At 38.6% G+C, this 25,033-nt stretch overlaps 1 protein-coding gene across 2 annotated transcripts in view; it reads left to right on the top strand.

Annotated features, from left to right (window-relative positions):
• Positions 1 to 24,785, top strand: part of LOC127419496 (SPRY domain-containing protein 3-like) — an 82,130-nt gene extending 57,345 nt beyond the window's left edge. For both annotated transcript variants that reach the window (XM_051660928.1, XM_051660929.1), the window contains exons 7-11: positions 1,114 to 1,263; positions 10,795 to 10,852; positions 16,913 to 17,032; positions 17,211 to 17,344; positions 21,668 to 24,785. In XM_051660928.1, coding sequence (XP_051516888.1) covers positions 1,114 to 1,263; positions 10,795 to 10,852; positions 16,913 to 17,032; positions 17,211 to 17,344; positions 21,668 to 21,802 — 597 coding nt within the window. In that variant the 3' untranslated portion in view covers positions 21,803 to 24,785. The remainder of the gene's footprint in view (positions 1 to 1,113; positions 1,264 to 10,794; positions 10,853 to 16,912; positions 17,033 to 17,210; positions 17,345 to 21,667) is intronic.
• The last annotated feature ends 248 nt before the right edge of the window (positions 24,786 to 25,033 follow it).

The raw sequence follows: 25,033 nt of genomic DNA, 5'->3' as shown, positions 1-25,033 counted from the left end.
TGAACCAGCTGCTCATGTTGTCTTTTCAACAGCACAATATCTTTTTTTATATGTTACAAACATTCAAACAATCACTAAAAGAATAAAGCTGTTACCATCGGAGCACACTGATTTGATGCAGCACTGTTTTGATGCACCATGTTTTCTGACGTCAAAGAATATTCAAACTAGTCAGTCCACTCGAGCCTTCACCCATTCCGTCCGTCACGACAACTTCCAGGCTGGGAGAGTGGAAGTGCTAGGTTTTTAGAACCTTCTATGCTCCTCCTTTTGTATGCTTCTATGACGATAAAAACTCAGAATCCCATCTTGCATTGCAATGAAAATATTGCGCCACGCATAGCCGGCAAGCACATTCACGATCGACTCTTATCCATCATAATCAATCATTATAAACATCTAAAAACCACATTATATGTGCAACCGCTGTGATATAATCTGTCCTCCTGTGCATCTGCTGTGAAGTGTAAGGTAAGATTTATTTTAATTACAGCACGCATAAAAGAACTCACGCTGGGAAATTCATCCGTACAGGAGAACTCACATGCGAAAAGTTAATGCCAGGTTTAAATTCGGTCATGAGATCCGGGCTCTGTGGGGCCATACCAACTGTTGTAAGACTTCTTGTTCTTCTTCTATTCAGTTCTATTTGTAAAGAGAATGTTGAAATCTAAATGTTATATTTCTTACTGATACACTAAAAGCAAAATAATTTAGATAAATTAACTGTTTTAAGACAAATGTTTTTGTTATAAATGTAATGTGCCTAACATTTTTGCACAGTACTATATATATTCTTTGATTGTGTATTTTTTGAGCCTAGCTGGATAAATTTCAAGATAACTTGACGTAAAGATTTTCCTCTCTTCGAAGCAAGCTTGAAGTTTTTGCCAGATATGTTAGCAGAGCAACAAATTTGACTTCCTCAAACATACTCTCTGGCAGCCTAACTATTTCAGTAGATACCCAAGTTATTCTAATAGCAGAACCCTGATAACTTAAGTGATAATTCTACATGAGCAAACAGTTTAAAAATCTGAATAAAACCATTTGTAATGTTCTCTAAAGGTCTTTGATTTATCTGAATTAAGTCTATGATTTGTTCTACCACAGCTTCTGGAATATGTTGGGAAAGGGAAAAGCATCATGGACGTTGGTCTGGCTCAGGCTCGGCAGCCCCTTACCACACGAAGTCACTATTTTGAAGTGGAGATTGTGGATCCTGGAGAGAAATGTTATATTGCCCTGGGCCTTGCAAGGAGAGTAAGTCATTTGTTGCTTTATTCCTCCCATGCAAGTCACTCTCAATAAATACATTTTAATATTTTTTAAGAGTATGCTTAAAGGCATAGTTCACCCAAAATTAAAATTATTTCATTATTTACTCACTCTTATGTTGCTAGAAACCTTTTAAATTTTTTTCTTCTGTTGAAAAGAAAAGGAGATATTTGGCAAATTCTGCACCACTGTCATCATCCACTTTCCTTGCATCTTTTTCAATGCAGTGAAAGTGAATGGTGATGGGAGGCAGTCATTCTGTTTAACACCTGCTTTTGTGTTTCACAGAAGAAAGTAATACGGTTTTGGAATAAGATGAGGTTGTGTGAATGATGGCAGAATTAAAATTTTTGGCTGAACCATCCCTTTAAACTTTTAAAGAGAACTTGAAATAAAAATAGACCCTGTTTAATTCATTTAAAAATGTCCCTATTCTTGTTGTTGATTCTTATCAAAATGTTTTAACTTTCTCCATCTATGAAACAACTGCTTCTCTGAAACTATGCCCTAATTGTACTTTGATGCATCCATATCTACTTTTTTCACCTTGAAATGTCAACTAACGAGACATAGTGAACAAGCAAGGTGGAAACAGGAACGCTGCTGCAATGTTTTCTTGTCTTTTTGTCATTCTGGACATGACCGTGTGGAAAGTGAAGGGTAATTACTCTCAGGTTGGGAGCTCTAGACAGTAAACAACCTGTTTTGTCAACTCATGCATCGCCACTACACTACTGGCTTCTCCAAGTAACTTATTGACTTTAACTGGACATTTTTTTCTTTTTGCATCTGTTTCATTACGCATCAAATATCAGTGAAGCATAGCTGACTAATTACTGTTTACTCGCCTTGGACGGCAACTCTGTTCCCTGCATCCTGTGTCTTGAGAGACGTTTACAAACAATGCGGTTGTTAATTGTTTAAACATCATGTGCACGTCTATCACCTCTGTCCGAGTCTGCTGTTTGATGAAGCCGCGCACATTTATACGGGAAAACAAATGCAGAATGGCAATCAGCCTGGGTAATAACAGAATCTCTGCTGTGGCGGGAACATCTGATGGGCGGAATTATAACTTAAAACTGCTCTTTGACAGTCCCGGTTTCAGTCTGATTATGACGGCGGATGTGGGAGAGGAAGAGCTGAATTCTTATCTGGGATCAGTGAACCCTCACCCCCTCTGCATGAGGACTGGAGCTGGCCTGCCGTAGACCTGGCTCCCCTCCCTATTTTTGCATCCGGAATATACACTGCGTTGCTAGGATGCAGGACAAAGATCTTCTGCATTCTAACGAGGGGTGGAGGTGCGCACTGGAGCCTTGGCGACCACGTCTGTGAGAAAAAGTTTGACCCTTATCACCTCCTGACCTTCCCCTTATACACCAACCCTTTCCTCTGCTCTCATCCGGCTCATGGGTTGGGTTTGAGCTGCTTCTGTAGCTCTTCCCATGGAGCAGTTGAGGAAGTGTTTATGCGAGTTCCTCAAAAAAACTTTTCCTGATTGACTTTTGGAACATCCAAGTTTCAAGTGGAGTAGAGCGCTCAGTCTCCCTTGAAGCTTAACTGAAACTCAGCAGTCCATCTCTCCAAAATCCATGTGACCTCTTAAGTTGCTCCGCTACATGTTTATTGTTTTACACTGACAGAAGAATGCACGAATGCCCGGATTGTGGTTGTTAAGGGCAGGTACCCTCTTGGCCTAATCTCTACACTGTATGTTTTGTAGAGATGTGCATCTGCCTTCAACGGCAGCCTCTCTGCTACTTATTGACTTTGCCACAGTGTGGAAATGCAGGCAGCTCGAGTATCGCACATAAAAGCCCTGGGTGGATCTGATAGGGCTTTGCCATGGACACACGTGCTACTGTTTGTATTTCTTGGAAGCTCGATGCTTCTCTCTAATGGCTTTTGCAGTCTCCTTAGGGGGGCAAAAACGCTGTACGCATGAACGGCTCCTCTTCTCAAACAGGAGACTCGTGGTATATAATTTCAGTTGACGAATTCACGAAAACTGTTATTGGGTTGCTGTGGCGTGCAGGGTGATTGATAGCTTGTGTGCTCTGTATGGCAAGTTGAAGTGTCTGTTTTGCTTGTGTGTGTTTATACATGGAACACAGATGTAATCGTACAAATGCATGGAATGTACTCACATTCATCATGGTGTCAGACCGCAGATGTAAACTCGAAATGAAGTAATGTTTGAAAACAGTTCACTTTGTTGTGTTTAGTTCCAGAGAGTGGCACTCCATTGTCTCTACATGTTTTTTTATCAACAGTTTTTATTGATTCATATATAACAAACAGAATAAACAGAATATACAAATACAGAATCAACTTCAACCCCCATTGGACTCAGCTTTTAGTATATTTGTCACCTAGTTTAATAACCGCCCCATCACCCAATATACATAGTCTGGGGCAAAATGAAATCTGAGTATCTAAAACCTCACAGATACATTTCTGGACTCTTGCCTAGAATTCTTGAATTTTAGCGCAGAACCACAAAGCATGGGCTATGACTCCATCCTCCAACTAACATAGCCAGCAGGTTGGTATTTCTTTTAAACCAAGCCTAAACAATCAAAAAAATCTTAAACTAAATAAGGCATACCCTTGCATCCCTAAACATAGTTTTACATTTTTTTAAAATTCTTCCACACTCCCCATTGTCCAATACTAAGTTCAAATCTCTTTCCCATAACCTCTTTAGAGCTGTTAAGGCCCCATCACCAAGACTTTGAATCAATGAGGAATAATACACTGAAGCTCCATGCCCCTTTCCAAAGGCTGTGAGCACCATACAGAGGGTGTCTGCAGCTTTAGGGGGCTGTGTACTGCCACTATAGTAGAACAAAGTAAATAGCGCAACTGTAAATACCTGAAAAAATGAGACCTAGAAATCCCAAATTGCTGTTATATTTTCAAATGATCTCAAAGCTCTGTTTTCATAAAGGTCGCCAAGTGTAGCAACACCCCTCTCAATCCATTCTTTCCAGCAATAGGGGGACTTGGTAATACACAATTTGGGGTTCAGCCATATGCTTGAGAAAACATTAATGTAAATATGAAAATTGAATGGGATGCATTTTTACTTCTCCAGGCAGTTTGATAGAAAGACTTTGCAATGGCTAGATTGGGGCAAGGACACTTGTTCAATGTAGGACCAGGGAGGGGCTCTCTCAGATGGAAGAGACCAATGGGCCAAGTGTCTAAGATTAAAAGCATAGTAATAAAAAATGTATGGAGGGAGGCCTAAACCTTATTTGTCAATTGGTCTATGTAACTTACTGACATGCAACCAAGGTTGTTTACCATTCCAAATAAAGGACTTAGATATTCTATCAAATTGTTTAAAATAAGAAAGAGGAACTTCTAAGGGGAGAGACTGTAGTAGATCATTTAATTTTGGGATACTGCCGGACAGCAGTGGGCTCCTTCACCTCCTGGCAGACGGCAGTGTGCTCCTTCGCCTCCTAACGGATGGCAGTGGCTCCTCCTCCTCCTGGCGGATGGCAGCGGGCTCCTCCGCCTCCTGGTGGACAGCAGCGGGCTCCTCCGCCTCCTGGTGAACCGCTCCAGTACCACCAGATCATGTATCCTCGGCGTCATGATCCTCCGTCGGCAGCGAGGGCTCTCTGATGGCACGTCTTCCTCCAATCCCGGGTTTCGGCACGACTGTGGTAGACAGGTCTCTTGTTCATCATAAAGGAGGAAGCGGGATCTGGGTTTTCAACCAAAAAGACTTTTAATAAACAAAACACAGACATAAAACTGCTTTTCAGCATAACCAAAAACACGTGCGCGCACACAAACACTGCTGTGTGCGTCTCTCTCTCTCCCTCTCGTGTCTCTGGCTCCTCCTTATCTCTCTCTCCTGCTGATTGGGGCAACTTATCGCCAGGCGTGCACCATCACGGCCCTACCGCGCCCTCCTCATCACAATCATCTTACTTTCTTAGAACGGTGTTTTGTGGTTCACACTTGGATCATAAATCAGTAAGTCCTCAATCCCTGTTTCCACCTTGTCCTACTTGGATACACAGATCTAAAGATCTTAACTTGAACCCTAAAGGCTTGGATATACTTCAGTTGACCGCATTCCAGATCTGATCGTGCCCGGTCGACCACGTTGCTTTCCTGAGTATACTACATTGACCCCGAGTGCAGACAGACACGTTCAACGCATGCGAACTATGACCGCTTTGTGATACTCTTTCAGTACCTTAAATTTCTGCTGTATGCGGCAACGATGCGCACAGATGATGACCGCGTTCCCGGTTGAGAAAATCTGGCTGCGCGGACTGTGCTGATGATAAAATTTGCGGCACACATACTGTGTCAGCAACACGAATGACCGAAGTATACTCAGGCCTTAACACTGGCCTAAGCCACATCCCTCTTTCAGCCTTAACAAACACAGATCTGTGTAATCCCAAAGACAAAAATGCCTGGACATGTTGTTGGTACTAGAGCATTTGCTTCAAGGAAGAGCAGAGGTTTAGTCAAGACCAGACCCTCCCAGACCAATACCAGAACCCCTAAGATCCAGACAAAGACTAGACCCCTTGAGACCCAGATCCAGACCAAGACTAGACCCCTCGAGACCCAGATCCAGACCAAGACCTTTTCCCAAGACCAAGTACCAGACCTGTCGGTCCAAGAACTTGGCAGTAAATTTTAATGAACCAAGAATCTGAATTTATTTTTGAAGAATCTTCTTTAAAGTTTAAAATGCAAATTTTACCACTGCAGGCTCTGACATTTTCCAGACAGCTACGGTTGAATTCAGAAGTTTACATACACCTTAGCCAAATACATTTAAACTCCGTTTTTCACAATTCCTGACATTTAATCCTAGAAAACTTTCCCTGTCTTAGGTCAGTTAGGATCACTTTATTTTAAGGGTGTGAAATGTCAGATTAATAGTAGAGAATGATTTATTTCAGCTTTTATTTCTTTCATCACATTCCCAGTGGGTCAGAAGTTTACATACACTTTGTTAGTATTTGGTAGCATTGCCTTTAAATTGTTTAATTTGGATCAAACGTTTTGGGTAGCCTTCCACAAGCTTCTCACAATAAGTTGCTGGAATTTTGGCCCATTCTTCCAGACAGAACTGGTGTAATGGAGTTTGTAGACCTCCTTGCTCGCACACGCTTTTTCAGTTCTGCCCACATCGGATTGAGGTCAGGCCTTTGTGATGGCCACTCCAATACCTTGACTTTGTTGTCCTCAAGCCATTTTGCCACAACTTTGGAGGTATGCTTGGGGTCATTGTCCATTTGGAAGACCCATTTGTGATGAGCTTTAACTTCCTGGCTGATGTCTTGAGATGTTGCTTCAATATATCCACATAATTTTCCTTCCTCATGATGCCATCTATTTTGTGAAGTGCACCAGTCCCTCCTGCAACAAAGCACCCCACAACATGATGCTGCCACCCCCATGCTTCACGGTTGGGATGGTGTTCTTCAGCTTGCAAGCCTCACCCTTTTTCCTCTAAACATAACGATGGTCATTATGGCCAAACAGTTCTAGTTTTGTTTCATCAGACCAGAGGACATTTCACCAAAAAGTAAGATCTTTGTCCCCATGTGCACTTGCAAATTGTAGTCTGGCTTTTTATGGCGGTTTTGGTGCAGTGGCTTCTTCCTTGCTGAGCAGCTTTTCAGGTTATGTCGATGTAGGACTCATTTTACTGTGGGTATAGATACTTGTCTACCTGTTTCCTCCATCATCTTCACAAGGTCGTTTGCTGTTGTTCTGGGATTGATTTGCACTTTTCGCATCAAACTACATTCATCTCTAGGAGACAGAATGTGTCTCCTTCCTGAGTGGTATGATGGCTGTATGGTCCCATGGTGTTTATACTTGCATACTATTGTTTGTACAGATGAATGTGGTACATTCAGGTGTTTGGAAATTGCCCCAAGGATGAACCAGACTTGTGGAGGTCCACAATTTTTTTTCTGAGGTCATGGCTGATTTCTTTTGATTTTCCCATGATGTCAAGCAAAGATGCACTTAGTTTGAAAGTAGGCCTTAAAATACATCCACAGGTACACCTCCAATTCAGTACACCTCATATCAGAAGCTAATTGGCTAACTGTCTAAAGGCTTGACATAATTTTCTGGAATTTTCCAAGCTGCTTAAAGGCACAGTTAACTTGGTGTGTGTAAACTTCTGACCCACTGGATTTGTGATATAGTCAATTAAAAGTGAAACAATCTGTCTGTAAACAATTGTTGGAAAAATGTCTCGTGTCATGCACAAAATAGATGTCCTAAATGACTTGCCAAAACTATAGTTTGCTAATATTACATCCATGGAGTGGTTAAAAAATGTGTTTTAATGACTTTAAGAAGTGTATGTAAACTTCTGACTTATATATAGAGAAAACAGTCCAGTTTTACAAGATGTCTTCGTAACCCAAATGCCTAGCTATGTAAATAATACATCTAAAGTGAAGTAAATTGAATTGGTTAGTGGACAGTACTGAAGATGTAGCTCCTAGGCTGCATGACATTGGTCTGATTTTCACTGCATGTAATCCCATTCCTTTTATTTCCCCACTACCTCACCCTCAGGTGTCACAAAGCTAATAAAAGTAAAAAACAAAAAGTGTCATATATGGCTCTTTATTGCAGGCATCATTTTTAAAAAGAAGAAAAAAATTCCTAAAGGAATGCTAATAGTTTGTTAATTAAATAATACAATTTCAGTTTATCCAATCGGATCTTAATGTATTCTTAGAAGTACTTACATTGGTGGCCAAAAGTTTGGAATAATGTACAGACTTTACTATTACAATTTGAAAAAAATGTTCAAAACTTCTTAAACTACTTCAAAGAGTTTTCATTAAAAAATCCTCCACGTGCAGCAACGACAGCTTTGCAGATCCTTGGCATTCTAGCTGTCAGTTTGTCCAGATACTCGGGTGACATTTCACCCCACACTTCCTGTAGCACTTGCCATAGATGTGGCTGTCTTGTCGGGCACTTCTCACACACCTTACAGTCTAGCTGATCCCACAAAAGCTCAATGTGGTTAAGATCCATAACACTCTTTTCCAATTATCTGTTGTCCAATGTCTGTGTTTCTTTGCCCACTCTAACATTTGCTTTGTGTTTTTCTGTTTCAAAAGTGGCTTTTTCTTTGCAATTCTTCCCATAAGGCCTGCACCCCTGAGTCTTCTCTTTACTGTTGTACATGAAACTGGTGTTGAGCAGGTAGAATTCAATGAAGCTGTCAGCTGAGGACATGTGAGGCATCTATTTCTCAAACTAGAGACTCTGATGTAATTATCCTCTTGTTTAGTTGTACATCTGGACTTCCACATCTCTTTCTGTCCTTGTTAGAGCCAGTTGTTCTTTGTCTTTGAAGACTGTAGTGTACATATTTGATTGAAATAAATAAAGACATTGAAAACAACAGCTTGAAAGAATTGATTTGCAGAAATAAGTCAACTTCCCAAAACCATGGGTAACTGAGAATTGTGCTCCATATGCATTATTAATATAACAAAATAACAATATTTATTTTTCAACATCACAGACATGTCTGTTGAGCACATGAACGCAACGGCCAATCAGAGGTGTTTAAGTTTAAGTCACCGGCGCAGGAGAAATCCGCTCAGCACGCGCTCACAGACTGAGTTCTGCTGCTGCTCTCTCACGAATGATCTCATTATAAACAACAAGGTGTAGAAATGATATAAATTAGAAATGTATTGTGCAGTGTAGACAGCTTCATTGATTACAGTATAACAGGAGTTTTGGCAAGAGTGTAGTACTCAGTCAGTGAGTTCACTCATGCTGAACTGAAGTGATTGACAGCTTCAGTGATTATAAAGGGAGTGTTCTTTGCTTGCTTTCTGTATTTAATCACAGTTTGAATAACAGTTGTTTTTCATGCTGCTAAGAGGAACAATATAAATTTGACTGTTTAGTCACTGTCTTGATTTACTGATGCATAGAACAGCAATGAACTAATTCAGGAACAGTTCTCAGCTTGTTTGGGATGTGTAGCTACATAAATAAGACGCATGCAATAAATTTATATTAATATTATTAATAGTGATTACAGTATCAGGGGAAATAATCTTCAGTTATGATTTTAGTCATAATCGTGCAGCCCTACTCCCGCCAACAACTCCCACAACGTAACAAGCTTATTGGGTCCCGTGGCTACCACAAGTAAAGTCATGGACTCTACATGGCAGTTATAACCATAAATCACTAATGATTGCTTTGTGTGTTGGACCATAGTTCTTGCATTTACATTAATCTGATGAGCGAGTGCTTGTCGAAACATGCATGATGACACAGAGGCAGAAGTACTTGCAAATTCTCAGTAATGGTGAAGATGCCACACCAGTGGTTGAAATAATTATCACATTTAGTGCACTGGTAATACACTGCGGTTTTGACTAAGACCATAAGCTGAGACCAGACCAAGACACTGGGTAACGAGACCCAGATCCATACCAAGTCCGCGTTTTATATGGTTTCAAGAGGTCTTGAGACCAAGACTCCAACTCTGAGGAAGAGTGCAATGAACATTGCATTTGTCTCTCTCTTTTTTAGCAACATTCTCTCTATTGACTTCAGGAAGAAATTATTTTAGGAATTAAGGACAATTTTGTAATACTTTACTTGAAGCCTGTATGTGTAACTCATCATAAAGTAACTCATTTTCTTAAGGTATTAAGAAAATGAGCATTATCATTAGAAAATATGCATTATCATGGATTATCTTGAAATTCATTGTAATTACAGTTATAATACATTATTATACTTGCCTAGTCGTATACTTTTAAAGAGTACAATGCACTATAACTCTTGACAACACTTGAAATTGTTTGTTGCTCATGCATTTCAATTAATTATACTCATTACAGGTGTAACTGAAGATGTCAGTTATAATTGTGACAATTATTCACAACAATTTACAACTGAGTACAAGTTTGTTATACAAGGCATTATGAACGCATCATATTTCAGCTCAAAATCAAAAGAAAAAATAGATCATTGTCATATATATGATATACCTTTATAATGCATTTTATATTCATACTTCAAATAAAGTCTAAGGACATTGTTCGCTATGACTAGACGTTAATGGCCTTTAATAGTCTCTTTAAGAGTAAACAGAGAAATACAAAAGCATTTTTCCAAGGTAGTTAACTCAGTCTTTTTCAGATCTTATCCAAATATTGTCCACTATTCATGTTTTTGCTGGCTTGGTGTATCTGTACACAAAAAATGTAACCTTTGTAGCTATGTGACAACCCTCACAATAAATTTCTTTATAACCCAAAACAGTCAACTGTGATGCTGTAATTGTTTATGTATATATATATATATATATATATATATATATATATATATATATATATATATATATATAAAACTTTGTGGGACACATTAGTGTCTATAAAGCCTGGCTGTTTTCTAATGCATATGTAATTATTAGAATATGGATCTTATTTTTTCGTATTACATTTCCTTTCTCAGGATTATCCAAAGAACAGACATCCGGGCTGGAGTCGAGGTTCTGTTGCATATCATGCTGGTGAGTTCTAATGCTTCCTCATTTCCATAGAGCTCAGTTGCTTATAAAGGTTGGAGTCAAGTATGCAAATATTGCCATGCCCTCAATAAAATGGAATTTTGTCATGGGATTTTTCAAAACCCCTAACCCTATCAATGCATAAATACAGAATATTTAAAAATGTAGTTCCACATAAAATTATATTTTTATAAATGATTCCACACAACCAGATCCTGTTTACATAAAGTTTTTTTTTTTTTCATTTTATCATCTCTGGTTGTATTCCTATCACTGTGGTTATGCATGGATTATCCTAAATTCCTCCAGGTGGTGATTTTTTTAAGCTTTGTTATTTGGCTCCTCTCTATCTTCTTTTTGCATCTCTGTAGTGTGTTGAGGGGCTGGGACCTGATTGTGGAGATGAGATGACCATGTTGATTAGAAGCAGATCCTCTTGAGAATGAATAGAACTATCTCACTCCACAGGTTCTATCTTTCAGAGCAGCTCAGAGGAAGTCGATGTCGGATAAGGTTGTACAACTGTTCAATGTAAAGATTGCAATCTTTACACTCAACCTCACCTCCATGCCCCTATGCCACACCACATAGCAGATTAGTCACCCTGAATGAAACAATATGGTTCCTTGGTGACTCAGAGCCTATGGTCCTTAGTCAGAAAAGCGGTATATTAAATTTTTTACGGTAATAAAAATTAAGCTGTGAGGGATAGAAGTAAGGAGCGCTCTGTTTTTTCGGTGGAGGAAAATGTGGAGGTGGAGTTCTAGTGTGGATGTGAGGCATAAATGAAGTGAAATGAATAGTCATTATCAAACTAAAACTTATTAGTGTGGATGTGGCAATAGTGTGGATCCGTTTCTGTTTGAAAACTGCTTTCAGTTACAGTACCTAATGTCATTGTTTTCCAAAGTATGCATTCATGGAGAGTCTCTTCGAAGTATTTATTTTCAGTGGAGGAAAACACCATTCCAGTATGTATTAAGGATATAAACTTAGCAAAATCAATGTGTTTTCAAATGGAAATGTGTTAGTGTGGACATGGCCTTAGTGTGCTGTATCTTTTCTGAGTGATCAGAATTACATTTTTTCTACAGTCAACGATCAAAAATGGTCAAAATCCCAAAGACTTAAATTGGCAAAATGTTCAAATAAGCCAAAAGTCTGAGGCTACGTCAAAGACTATTTAGCAGCGATGTGCCACTTCTATAAAAATGAATGGGAGAAACTGGAACACCCAGTGGTCAACAGATTTAGAAGGGTCCTGCCTTACAGGTAAAAGAGCCAATCAGCTTTTAGATACAGGGATTGCTTGTCAATCAACTCGAGGACACACATGCGCATTAGCTACACAAGCCGGAAAAATTTTAGCATAAGCTGAGGTGAAGAAGCACAATTTATGATACCAGTGTTGTCAGATTGTACTGCTGATTTGAAATATGTTCTTTGATCGTAATCTTGACCAACCATTTTGAAGATTTCAGTCTTTCCCTATTCAAGTAGATAGGAGCTGCACTTTTATGCCGCTTGTTTACATAGAAAAATAGCTGCCTGGGAGCATTTCAAAGATGGCTGCCGAGTGGACTGACTTGCTAAAAACACGTTGGCTACATCCACACTAATATGTTTTCTTTAAAAATGCATTGATTTCACTACATTTATGCCTCTCATCCACACTAAAACTACTACCCCCCACCCCCCCCACACACAAAAACATAATCTTTTGAGAATGCTCTCCATGTCCCCATATTTTGGAAAACTATGAAATCAGAAAACTAAAAATTAGTTATCAAACGAAAACGGATTAGTATGGACGTGACATGAAACTAAATGTTCGTGATTTCAGTCTCTAACTATTAAAACATTCAAATGTAAGCACACAAAACCCTAAACGGCCGGATTATACTACACAATTACAGTGAACAGATTTTTTAAATAGGCATCATACACTTACTGACTTTATGAATTATAGTCGTAGGGTAAGAAATCAGAGTTTGTACCCATCAAACACTGCACGATTTTCTCCGACTCCCAACTTTCTCAAAATCTGCAGACTATAGCCAACTATCCCCGACTAGCACCAACTTCAGCTGACTGAAAATTGAGGCGTTTAAGTCATGTAGTTTAATCCAGTCTTAAGCTGCTATGTCTGTCTGTCTGTCTGTCTGTCTGTCTAGTTTAAATTGGTGTTGATCATTCAGCTGGCGAAACATTGAAATACATATTTCCAAACAACTGAAAGCCGTTTTATGTCTGTCCATTTGAGGCAGCGATCAAAAATGCATCACGTCAAGGGATGTAGAGTAATGTGGTAAAGTTACGCCTCTACCACTGATGGCGGGTCATTTGGGTTCATGAGGTTTGGCTGCAACGATGGTGATGCCACAAAAAATTTGCACACCTCAACTCCACTCGTAAATCTTATTTGTTAGCTGGGGCATTGATTGTTTTAGGTTTTCCACAATTTGTCTGAGCTGTAAATTAAGCCAGACCTCAAAGTGAGCACTCTGATGATGACACCCATAATCACCCAGTGAAGTGATGGAAGATTGCATTTATTTCCTAGTGAATTCACAGTGTCCTTGTATTGCCTTGTTGTCTTCCCAATTGTGAAGACTTCTTATCATCACTCACAACAGGGTGGTGCCGTTTATTGCTGTTTGAGGAGTGTCAGACTCTGTTGTCGGCTTGTGCGATGCTGAATGTCTTTTCTGCGCCTCATTGCGGCACTTGCTGATGGAGGTTTTGGCATTGAGTCAGACGCAGGTCAGGTAAGGGGGTGCATGATTCATTGTCCTACCCTGATCTATATGAGTCCCACATCTATGACTCATAATCCTGTGAGTCATCCGAAGAGACACGTAAGGCCACTGCCAGGGGCATTGATATGTTGCTCTGGGATCAGTGTCTTCACTCACATTATAGCCAAGGACAGCTGTGCTATTTGTATCTCAATTTGTCGGAGAAACGAAGTTGGACAGCATAATAAATTTGTTTGGGATAAACAGAGTAACCAGTCTTGCAATTTGGAACTGAAGACTTGTGGCAGTAAAAACTTGATCGTCAAAGCTTATGCGATCAGGGTATGCCAGTGCTCCCCCACTTTCTTCCTTAATGCATCAGCTAACCAAGCCAAGTGGGTCAAAATTGTTGGCAGAGTCAACATACTCTGTCAGATATGGTAATTGTGGAAGTGGGGTGCCTGACCCTTTCCCTGTTTAGGTTACTTTAAACAGAGATACTTGTTGATGATATGAACAACCAAATAGATTTTCCATACTTAGCCCCAATGTTCATAAAGCGCCCTGCTTGTTTGCAGAAGCGATCAAGTCAACGCGATCATTCCTAGTCTTTTCCCAAGCGGGACTCTGAGAAAAGCTGTCATTTGAGGAAAAACCTCTCTGCACTCTCTGTACAATTTCGTGTCAGCTTAGGTGCCAATGGACCTGAAACCTCTCCAGCAGGCCCGTTGAGAGAGTGCGCCCAAGCCCCAGAGTCTATTTTTAGTCGCCTTCCTCTCCCAGTGTTTGCAAAAAGTGTGGTGTTGGGACCGGGGCCCACATGGGAATCATAATGATACAGTGTCTTCATCTCCCTCCGAGTGTTCAGATAGGGATTGTTTAAATGGTATCCTGAGCCGGGAACGGGTCCCATGACAACTCTACAAATATTTACCAGCCACGCACTGCAATAGCATTTTTGTCTGCAGGCTACCTTGCCATGTTTTTCTTTTACTTGTTTTTTATTGTTGTCTCTTTCTTGGCATCTTTTGTTTTGTTGTCTGCTCAAATACGGAGAGCTTATACTTGTTTTTGCTTTCGAGAAACTTTGAGAAGCACGAGAGCTTTTCTCCGTTTCATCTTGTCAGGTTTTGGATAAAGAGTGTACAACATCTTTGGATCATTAAAAGCAAATGTGCAAGGAATGCAGAGCTAGTGTGGAGCTGTTCGGGTTCACATCAGGTCTTAAAAGTGATGCTTCTGACGAAAAGTACATGCCGTATCCTAAAATTCTTTCCGACCTACTTTTGGACTTTTAAACTCCATTACTTAGTCCAAGGCTATATCTGGGGCAGCTCAAAAGATGTATCTAAATCCTCTCTGTAACCATTTAATTGCAGGACAATTACGAGATTGTTTGACAACTCACTTTTGAGTTCTTCCCCAAATCTCCACAACATCAATGCCCATAATGAGATACAGATCTCTACAAATTCTTAATGTTTTATACCAAATTCTATATGGAGGAAATTCTATACCACCCATCAAATCCTACCTCTATAGAGCGCAATTGTTCCTGTCCATTTTTTTAGCCATCTTGGTTTTTGAAGTATTTTTCTAATTTTTTCTATAGGGATTTCATCAAGTACTTTATAAAAGAGTTCTAAGCTGTGAACCAAATCAACCAGCTCCAAGTTGAATCACAACATTACAAATTTTGATTTGAAGCAAAAAAGTATTTGAAAATCAGACAAAAGTACAAGACTGTGTACTTAAGGTCTTTAATGAGGGAATAGACTACAGTCCCATGCAGGATTGCAAATGATGTAATCAATCTCTTTTGCTGTGATTCTCTGATTGGTGGATTTTCCCCTTTAGGATCCTGGGTGGTGTAGTTCTTCACCAGGAATGAACTATTTTCTATTTTCTTTCACAATTTACATTTACATTTTATATTTATGCATTTGGCAGACGCATTTATCCAAAGCGACTTACAGTGCCCTTATTACAGGGACAATCCCCCTGGAGCAACCTGGAGTTAAGTGCCTTGCTCAAGAACACAATGGTGGTAGCCGTGGGGATCGAACCAACAACCTTTTGCTTACCAGTTCAGTGCTTTAGTCCACTACGCCACCACCACTGGCAATTTAAATAGCATATACAGTACAATCGATTATCAACCTCGAAGCTCATGATAGGTCTTTCTTTAAAGGTTCTTTACAGTTAGGCAGTTGCTGTTTGTATCCTGGTGCAAATAATCGCATATGCTATTTACACCCCAGTGCAAATAGTGGCAGATACTATTTGCACCCATATTGAAATACTAACATACAATATGGGCATCACTACAGTGTGTTTGTTGTGTTTATTTAGATTTCCAGCAACACACTACATTAACCCCTACCCCTAAACTTAATCCTAACCTTACCTTAGAAAAAATAACCTTGGTTTTACTACAGTAACCAGTTTTACCATGGTATTTTGTTGTAATTTACAGTAACAACAAAATTAACCATGGTTATGTTACCACCATATTACTGTAGTAACACCATTGTTAATTGCATTAAAACTGTGGTTTATTCCAAAAAACATGGTTACTACGAATATTACTAAAGTATGATGCAATCAACACACAAGCAATGCCGAGCCGCGATCGATAGCCCCCGCCTACTTTTCAAACCCTTCTCTACACTTCCCGATGTTCACTTGACCAAATCACTGCACTGAAATTTTTTTGTCCCCTTTTCTCCCAATTTGGAATGTCCAATTCCCACTACTTTAGTAGGTCCTCATGGTGGCGCGGTTACTCACCTCAATCTGGGTGGCGGAGGACAAGTCTCAGTTGTGCATCTTATCACGTGGCTCATTGTGCATGCTAATAATCAGTGGAAAACATTAACGGGAATTTTACCTCCAGAACCAGACTGTTGCACTCTTGGACCCCTTAACAATTATATTGACTTAAATAATTTTTTGGACATTATATTTGGTGCATAAGATTGTTGGTCAAATAATTACTTTTAATAATGGTAAATCTTCATAGAACTTTTGTCTTTCTGAGCTGGATATTGTAATACAATATTTCCTTTAATTATAAAAACCTTTTGCATTGATGTTCAGTTGTCAAAGAGTATATCGTTTTTTTTATTTAGGCATCACAACAGATACTACATTATAGTCAATATCCAGACTGTCCAACTATAATACAGTAAATTCATCATTCAGTTAAATTAAAATAGAATTTTGTTTGATAACAGTCATAGATTTTCATGTGTTTTGTAGTACAGACATGGTTTGCCAGTAAGAGGAACCTCATGTGAACTCATCTGTCCTATCTGCTTCATAGATGATGGGAAGATCTTCCATGGCAGTGGAGTTGGAGACCAGTTTGGCCCACGCTGTTTTGAAGGGGACATCATGGGCTGTGGAATTATGTTTCCCCGGGACTACATGCTGGACTATGAAGGTGAGAACCCTTGCTTAGTTACTTTTCATATTGGCATTCTGTGGGTTATAATGAGTTTCATAAGAAACAAATTAATTGTAAATACATACTTAGATCAGTTTCGCAGTTAAGCAATGCTTTTTAGGACCATAGCACAAGTTTTTAGCTGTGTATGTACCTTAATCAGTTTCTTCATCAGATGAAATTGATGACTGGGAAGCAGCAGATGTGCGGCCGAAGCAGGGGCGTGTTGAAAACGTAATGTATTTGAACGATGAAGATGAGGAAGAGGGAGATGACCCAGAGCAAGAACACGAAGGCCAGAAAGTCATGGTAAACAACTTACTCAAATGAACTCACACACATTTACCTGGCTACCTATATGCAGGGTTGGGCGGATTATTTAAGAAAGTATTCTGGGCTGAATACTGAATACGCTCTCTTAAATTTATTCAGTGAAGTATTCCGAATACATAAAATAAAAAGTAGCCTATTCAGAATACAAGAATACTTTTAGAATACATATTAATAAAGGCAAGGCACAATTGGAGGAATTAAGTGTGAAATGTCATTATCTTATCGTGGTGCTACACCTCCCCTTCTAACTAATCTAAATTAATCTAAATAGCTAGTTTTTTTTTTAATTAGATGTGGAGTTCGACACTAATTTTTTTTCTTTATGGAAGGAAAAAGACAAACAGAAGGCAATTTGTGGTCAACTACAATATTTTAATAATTTTTTCTTAACCCATTATTTGATTGGACTGACAAAGAATAATACATTTTGACACAAAATTAGATAAGAAATGCAAATAAACCGTATTTATTTTTGATACGATAGCTAGATGCCATAAAGTATTGAGGTCATGTGACAACAATGTAATATATTAATGATTTTTAACTAGGCTTGCTTGCATATTTCTATATTAAGGCCGATTTATTAATTTAGTTTTTTTTATTTATTATCTGTTTTATTACCAACAATTTTATTTTGGGTGCTTTTGATTCTTTTATTCATCCTTTGTTTTTGTTTTTATTGTTGTTATATATATATATATATACAGTTGAAGTCAGAAGTTTACATACATATAGGTTGAAGTCATTAAAACAAATTTTTTAACCACTCCACAGATTTCATATTAGCAAACTATAATTTTAGCAAGTCGTTTAGGACATCTACTTTGTGCATGGCACAAGTAATTGTTCCAACAATTGTTTACAGACAGATTGTTTCACTTTTAATTGACTATATCACAATTTCAGTGGGTCAGAAGTTTACATACACTAAGTTAACTGTGCCTTTAAGCACCTTTGAAAATTCCAGAAAATTATGTCAAGCCTTTAGGCAATTAGCCAATTAGCTTCTGATAGGCTAATTGGAGTCAATTGGAGGTGTACCTCTGGATGTATTTTAAGGCCTGCCTTCAAACACAGTGCCTCATTGCTTGACATCATCAAAAAAAAATTGTGGACCTCCACAAGTCTGGTTCATCCTTGGGAGCAATTTCCAAACACCTGAATGTACCACGTTCATCTGTAAAAACAATAGTACACAAGTATAAGCACCATGGGACCACGCAGCCATCATACCGCTCAGGAAGGAGACGCATTCTGTCTCCTAGTGATGAACGTAGTTTGGTGTGAAAAGTGCTAATCAATCCCAGAACAACAGCAAAGGACCTTGTGAAGATGCTGGAGGAAACAGGTAGACAAGTATCTATATCCACAGTAAAACAAGTCCAATAACGACATAACCTGAAAGGCTGCTCAGCAAGGAAGAAACCACTGCTCCAAAACCGCCATAAAAAAGCCAGATTACAGTTTGCAAGTGCACATGGGGACAAAGATCTTACTTTTTGCAGAAATGTCCTCTGGTCTGTTTGGCCATAATGACCATCGTTATGTTTGGAGGAAAAAGGGTGAGGCGTGCAAGCTGAAGAACACCATCCCAAATGTGAAGCATGGGGGTGGCAGCATCATGTTGTGGGGGTACTTTTCTGCAGGAGGGACTGGTGCACTTCACAAAATAGATGGCATCATGAGGAGGGAAAATTATGTGGATATATTGAAGCAACATCTCAAGACATCAGCCAGGAGTTAAAGCTCGGTCACAAATGGGTCTTCCAAATGGACAGTGACCCCAAGCATACCTCCAAAGTTGTGGCAAAATGGCTTAAAGACAACAAAGTCAAGGTATTGGAGATGCCATCACAAAGGCCTGACCTCAATCCGATATAAAATTTGTGGGCAGATCTGAAAAAGCATGTGCGAGCAAGGAGGCCTACAAACCTGACTCAGTTACACCAGTTCTGTCTGGAGGAATGGGCCAAAATTCCAGCAACTTATTGTAAGAAGCTTGTGGAAGGCTACCCAAAACATTTGACCCAAGTTAAACAATTTAAAGGCAATGCTACCAAATACTGACAGAGTGTATGTAAACTTCTGACCCACTGGGAATGTGATGGAAGAAATAAAAGATGAAATAAATAATCCTCTCTACTATTAATCTGACATTTCACATTCTTAAAATAGTAGTGATCCTAACTGACCTAAGACAGGGAATGTTTTCTACTATTAATATGCCTGTATGTTACAATATGTGTCACACTGAACTATAGCCTCCCATGCATCTATAAGACACAAATTTTGCAGTAGTTATTTACACAAGGTTTTTCTGTCGTTGTTTGGACTCTGATCTACTTCAATCCTTTCCCTCTTTCAGTCTTTGCAGTATGCCTACTTTCTCTGTTTATTTTTTACCTATTCATTTTAGTCTATTATTGCCGTTAATAACTGCTATTTCTCAACAGTGCTGCAAGTTTCTGATGTGGACGTGACTCACCAAATGCTTATCGAGAGCCATCCATCTTTACTCCGCCCTTAAACAGAAGACGCATCTGCAGCTGCATAAATGTATTTATACAGCAACAATCGCGAGAAACAATGTATCATGCGCGCAAATTTTATATTTGTGGAAATAACTGCTGTTTAGCTGCACAGCTAACAGCACGCTGATATTTAAGATGTGCTGGTGCGGTTGACAGATATTAAATCCGGGAATCATTATACACGAATAAGACTTGCATTTTTTATTATTTAGTGCCTACCATCAGACCTTTTGTTGACCGCGGTCCATTTTCAAAGTATCCCAAAAACACAACCCACGATTCTTTGATTTTAACACACGATTGTGTTTTCAAATTAGCCCAATTTCGCATAAAACTCTGGCAACACTGCACGCCCTGCTGCTGATCTTAAAGAAGAGAGAGCGAGAAGACGTGTTTGCAGCACACATCTGCACTGTTCAGAAAAACTCTTCAGAAAAACAATCTTGTTTCTTACTTGATTGACAAGAATTTTTTTCTTTATGCCTTATTTTGTGGTCATTATGAGAGAAGTATTCTAAAATTATTCTTACTACATTTTATAAAGTAACTGTATTCTGAATTCTGGTGCTGGAAAACATAACGGGGGCTGAATACAGTTACTGTTTTTGTATTCTGAATACGTAATGCCTTTACGTGTATTCCGTTACAGCCCAACTCTGTCTATATGAAGACATACCATCGATACCTTCTGTTGTTTGATAAATAAATCTAATCATATTGACATATGCAGACTAACCTTAACCCCAAACCCAACTCTTCCCACAAAAAAAAAAAACACATTGCATTCCGAAAACAAATCTTAATTCATTTTCACCTTGACATCCCTAGACGAGCCCTAAAGGATGGTTTTGTCAGATTTAGCTTCTGGGGATACATTTTTGTCTTTAAGTATAGCTCAGCGATGGCAGTTTTATCCTACATTTTCTCATTATAATATCTGACTGACAGATCAATCATAATTTCATGAATTTTTGTGTGTGCCTTTCATCCTTCATATCATTAATGCAGAACGGTTCTTTTTTGTTAAAACCACAAACACACAAATTGTACTTGTTACCTCAAAGCCTTTGTTTGACAGCTAGACAAATTAATCGTCATTATTTTTGATGGTTGTTGTTTTTAATACACACTAAAGTTGGTTTAAAATTCATTTATCAAGCCAATGATTTATCAAGTCCTCACAGAAGATAATGCATCAAGGTCTCCGAGCAGGACGGTATGCTATTGAGAGCCTTCTGTGCAAAACATTGGGCTGCGTGACTCTGTAATCATGAACTTTTTGGCCGTTGACTCAACACGATGGCTTAACCACAGCACCGTTTGTCATTGCCTAGTGGGTAAAAGTTAAGGTGATCACTTCCACACTTATGCAAGAATATTGATGAGTTTGCTGTCAAGTTCTTTGAGTTCACCAGCATCAAACAAGTTTATCAAGCATAAAGGAAAACCCAAATACATTTAAAATTAATTTGCTCGCAGAGATTTCTGTCAATCACTTTGGAAAGGCTTATTGGAAAATAAAAGAACACTAAAACCTTGTCGGTGCTCCAAAGCAGATGTTTGCAGAGTACTTATCTTCGTATACTTTAGAGGATTCATAACTACAAGATGAACAGAGTTTTGGCCGCTGTGCAAGACACCAGTGTTTTGAACTGTCGAACACCCTGTCTCAGCCCTGTAGCTATGGAAATGCTGACTCACTCTTGCTGCTTTTTGCTCTCAGACTGTGGAATTGCTGACTCACTGTCGCCCCTTTGTGCTCATCTAGGTGTTCTTCACCCGAAACGGCAAGATTATTGGCAGAAGGGAGGTGGTGGTTCCAGTTGGGGGGTTTTACCCCACCATCGGTATGCTCAGCACCGGAGAAAAAGTGAAAGTGGACCTCCACCCTCTCAGTGGTTAATAAATACGGAACTTAGTGAATCCATATCTCCAATCCTGCTGTCAGCCAATCGCCACTTTTGACTAACCCACCATGCTGAAGTTCAAAGATGGATTTGATACACAAGGAATCATGGGAATGGTTTATTTATGCTTTAAACAAAAGATGGCTACACAAATTGATATTTATGTAATCTGAGACAAAAAGGCACTTGAGATTGCAACAGTGTTAAACGTTTCAAAGTTTAATATGTTCACATTAGTGCATGTTTCATGGCAAAATTACAACAATATATCTACAGCATTTCTCAGAGACTTCATTTCAGCTTAAAACTCCTTACTTTAAGCTTTAGCTTAAAACGGTTTACTTTGAGACTATTTTGAAGGTTATGGCGTCAATATTGGGCCTCAAAACCTAATTACGAATTAAAGCAGTGCTCCAGGTTCAATACAAGTTAAGGTCCATCAAAAGCATTTGTAGCATAATATTAATTACCACAGAAAATGGTTTCAACTCATCCCTTGATTTTTAGAAGAAAAACATTGCAGTAAATTTCAGTAAGGCACTCACAATGGAAGTAAATGGGACCAGTCCATAAACATTAATATACTCACTGTTTCAAAAGTATAGCCAGAAAATGTAAACATTATATGTTTTAACATGATTTTAGTGTGATAAAAATGGTTACATGGTTTATTGCCGTTATGGCATAATGGTAACGTAGTTGTAATATTGATATATTGATATAACTTTACACAGATAAGGTTAGTAAGTGATTTTATCACACTAAAATCATGTTAACACATGTATTGTTTATATCTTGTAGCTATACTTTTGAAACTTTGAGTATTTTAATGTTTATAGACTGGCCCCATTTGCTTCCATTGTAAATGCCTAACAGTAACCCACGATTTTTGCTGCTATTTTTTATAGACTAGGGACATACAAACAGAGTTAAAATAATTTTTTTGTAATCAATATTATGCCACAAATGCTGTCGATAGAGCTTGTATCGAGCCTGAAAAATTACTTTAACATTGTACGAAGATATGATTTGTTTATTAACAAATACATAGAAAATATTGAGCTATATATTTTTGAAGTACTTTGCTATACAAAGGTATTCAGCAAATCAGGAACAAAAATTCAAAAAACAAAATACACTGATGAATGAGATTCGCAGGGTACAGAGTACCATTATACGCTAAAGACGGTTAAAGATCAGACACATCTCTCATAGCTGAATAGCTCAAATATGTGGCAATTTTCCACACACTGCCTCTCACCAATGAATCTTGAAGGTGATTGAAAGCAGGTTATGGCCATTTTGTTCTTATTGTGAATTTTTTTCTTCTGTATGTCATACGTAATCAAGTGCCACTTTTGCAATTATTTCTGTCTGAAAAAGCGGTTGAGAAAGGTGCTTGCCAGTAAACAACATGAAGTAATTGTGATGTTGGTGGAGGCGAGTTGCATCGTCTTTAGTTTTATATCTTTTACTCTCTTCAGTCTCTCTTCTGTCATCGGTTGCAGAATGCAATTCAGCAGCTCCAGACCAGGTACAGTGCAAGAAATGGAACGTAATGCACTGAATAGGCTACTTAAAGTTTTATAAATAAATATCTATGAATGCAACATAACGGATCAGTCTATCTTTATTTAGTTCAAGTGGGTTTCTCCAAGCCTTTCTGTAAATGTTGTTCTAACATTTTGTTGCGGTTTGTGTATGATTTATCAGATAGTGCAGGGCAGACGCCACATTCGAGCCGCATTTAATTCAGCGAAAAACATTGAGCTGTTTATAAACATTGTCCGCTGTAATGTGAACTGGTCCTGTTCACAAATGCCACAAGCACTTTAGAGATGCATCAAATTACACTTATGGGCAATCAGTCATGAACCTGTTACCCTCTAGTCTTCTAAACAGATGCCATTCTGCACCTCACTGCAATAATGTTCTACCTGTTCCTTTTACATATCACATATGGGACTAAATGAAATGTTTAATAGATGTACTTTGCCAAATGTAATGTCTGTTTTTGTCACCATCAATGTGGTTTCTTCCTTAACAGGTCTTGTCTAAATATTGCATATCTTTTGAATGCTTATGTTAAACTGCTCTCTGTATTGCCCCAAGTAAGGTGACTCAGTTTAAGTTGTATCATTATAGACTGTTAGCTGAATGTCAGGATATAGGCTAGGTTTGGAATGGAATACTAGTGTACTGTATAATACAGAGTGAAGCAATATACACAAATCATCTTTTCAAACGAGTGCTATACTGTATTTTTGTCACATAACATCAACACAATTTATCTTTTTTTTCAGTGCTTTCCAGATATCATACTGGAAATAAATGTGCTTTAGTATTCATTCCAAAAAATCAGACAACACAAGTAGTCGTTCATATGACGGGATACTGGGACCTAGGTTGTGGATAATGAGCTTTGATTCATTAATTTGATTGAAAGTTCCTCAGTTTTTATGTACCGGTGTATAACACCCAGCATGTTTATCACAGAGTTATTTTCTTCCATCTGTTTTTGAATTTATATAAAAAAAACAACTTAATCAATTGAGCATGCATGTGTTGAGTCAGTGAGTAAAATTGTCACTCTAAAGAAAGGAATATCTTTAGATATTCAGGCTTCTGAAGCTCTTCCACTGAGGTGGTTTGATGGTTGCTACATGGATTGAATTCTGGTCAGACCATTTAACAAAGTATTTCTGTATTCCAGACATAAATTGACAGTGCAGGGAAGCCAAAACCAAATACCTCTATCAATTAAGCTTATGCAAAAAGCCAGGAGGCTGTCATTTCCAAAAATTCTGTGAATTCCTCTGCTGGAATGTGGTGGCTTGAAGCATTTATGGGTGATGATGATCAGTTTTGTCACATTATTGAAATTGTAGATGTTAATGCTATGTGTTGCTATATTTGTAGCATGCACTCTTTTGCTAATCTGTGTACATAACTTGTCAATAAAGAAATGGTTATTTCCACACAAACTGTACTTGGGCTCTGATGTTGCTATGAAAATTATTTTTCAATATCCAAATGGACTCTATGCACGGTCACTTGCACACATGCACGCGTTTTGCCTCAGGGTGCACACTTACTTCCGGCACACTTACTACTGTTTACACACGTTTCTGCGGATGACATTGGACAATATCTATCGCACACTGAGACACGGAGCTGTTGCTCCATACAGTAAAAGGAAGAAGGGTGTTAACAACGTGTATTTTAAG

The sequence above is a fragment of the Myxocyprinus asiaticus genome, chromosome 28 (genome assembly GCF_019703515.2).
Source record: "Myxocyprinus asiaticus isolate MX2 ecotype Aquarium Trade chromosome 28, UBuf_Myxa_2, whole genome shotgun sequence".
Classification (NCBI taxonomy): domain Eukaryota; kingdom Metazoa; phylum Chordata; class Actinopteri; order Cypriniformes; family Catostomidae; genus Myxocyprinus; species Myxocyprinus asiaticus.
Note: the sequence above shows the minus strand (reverse complement) of the source record. Positions and strands in the feature narration are given on the sequence as shown.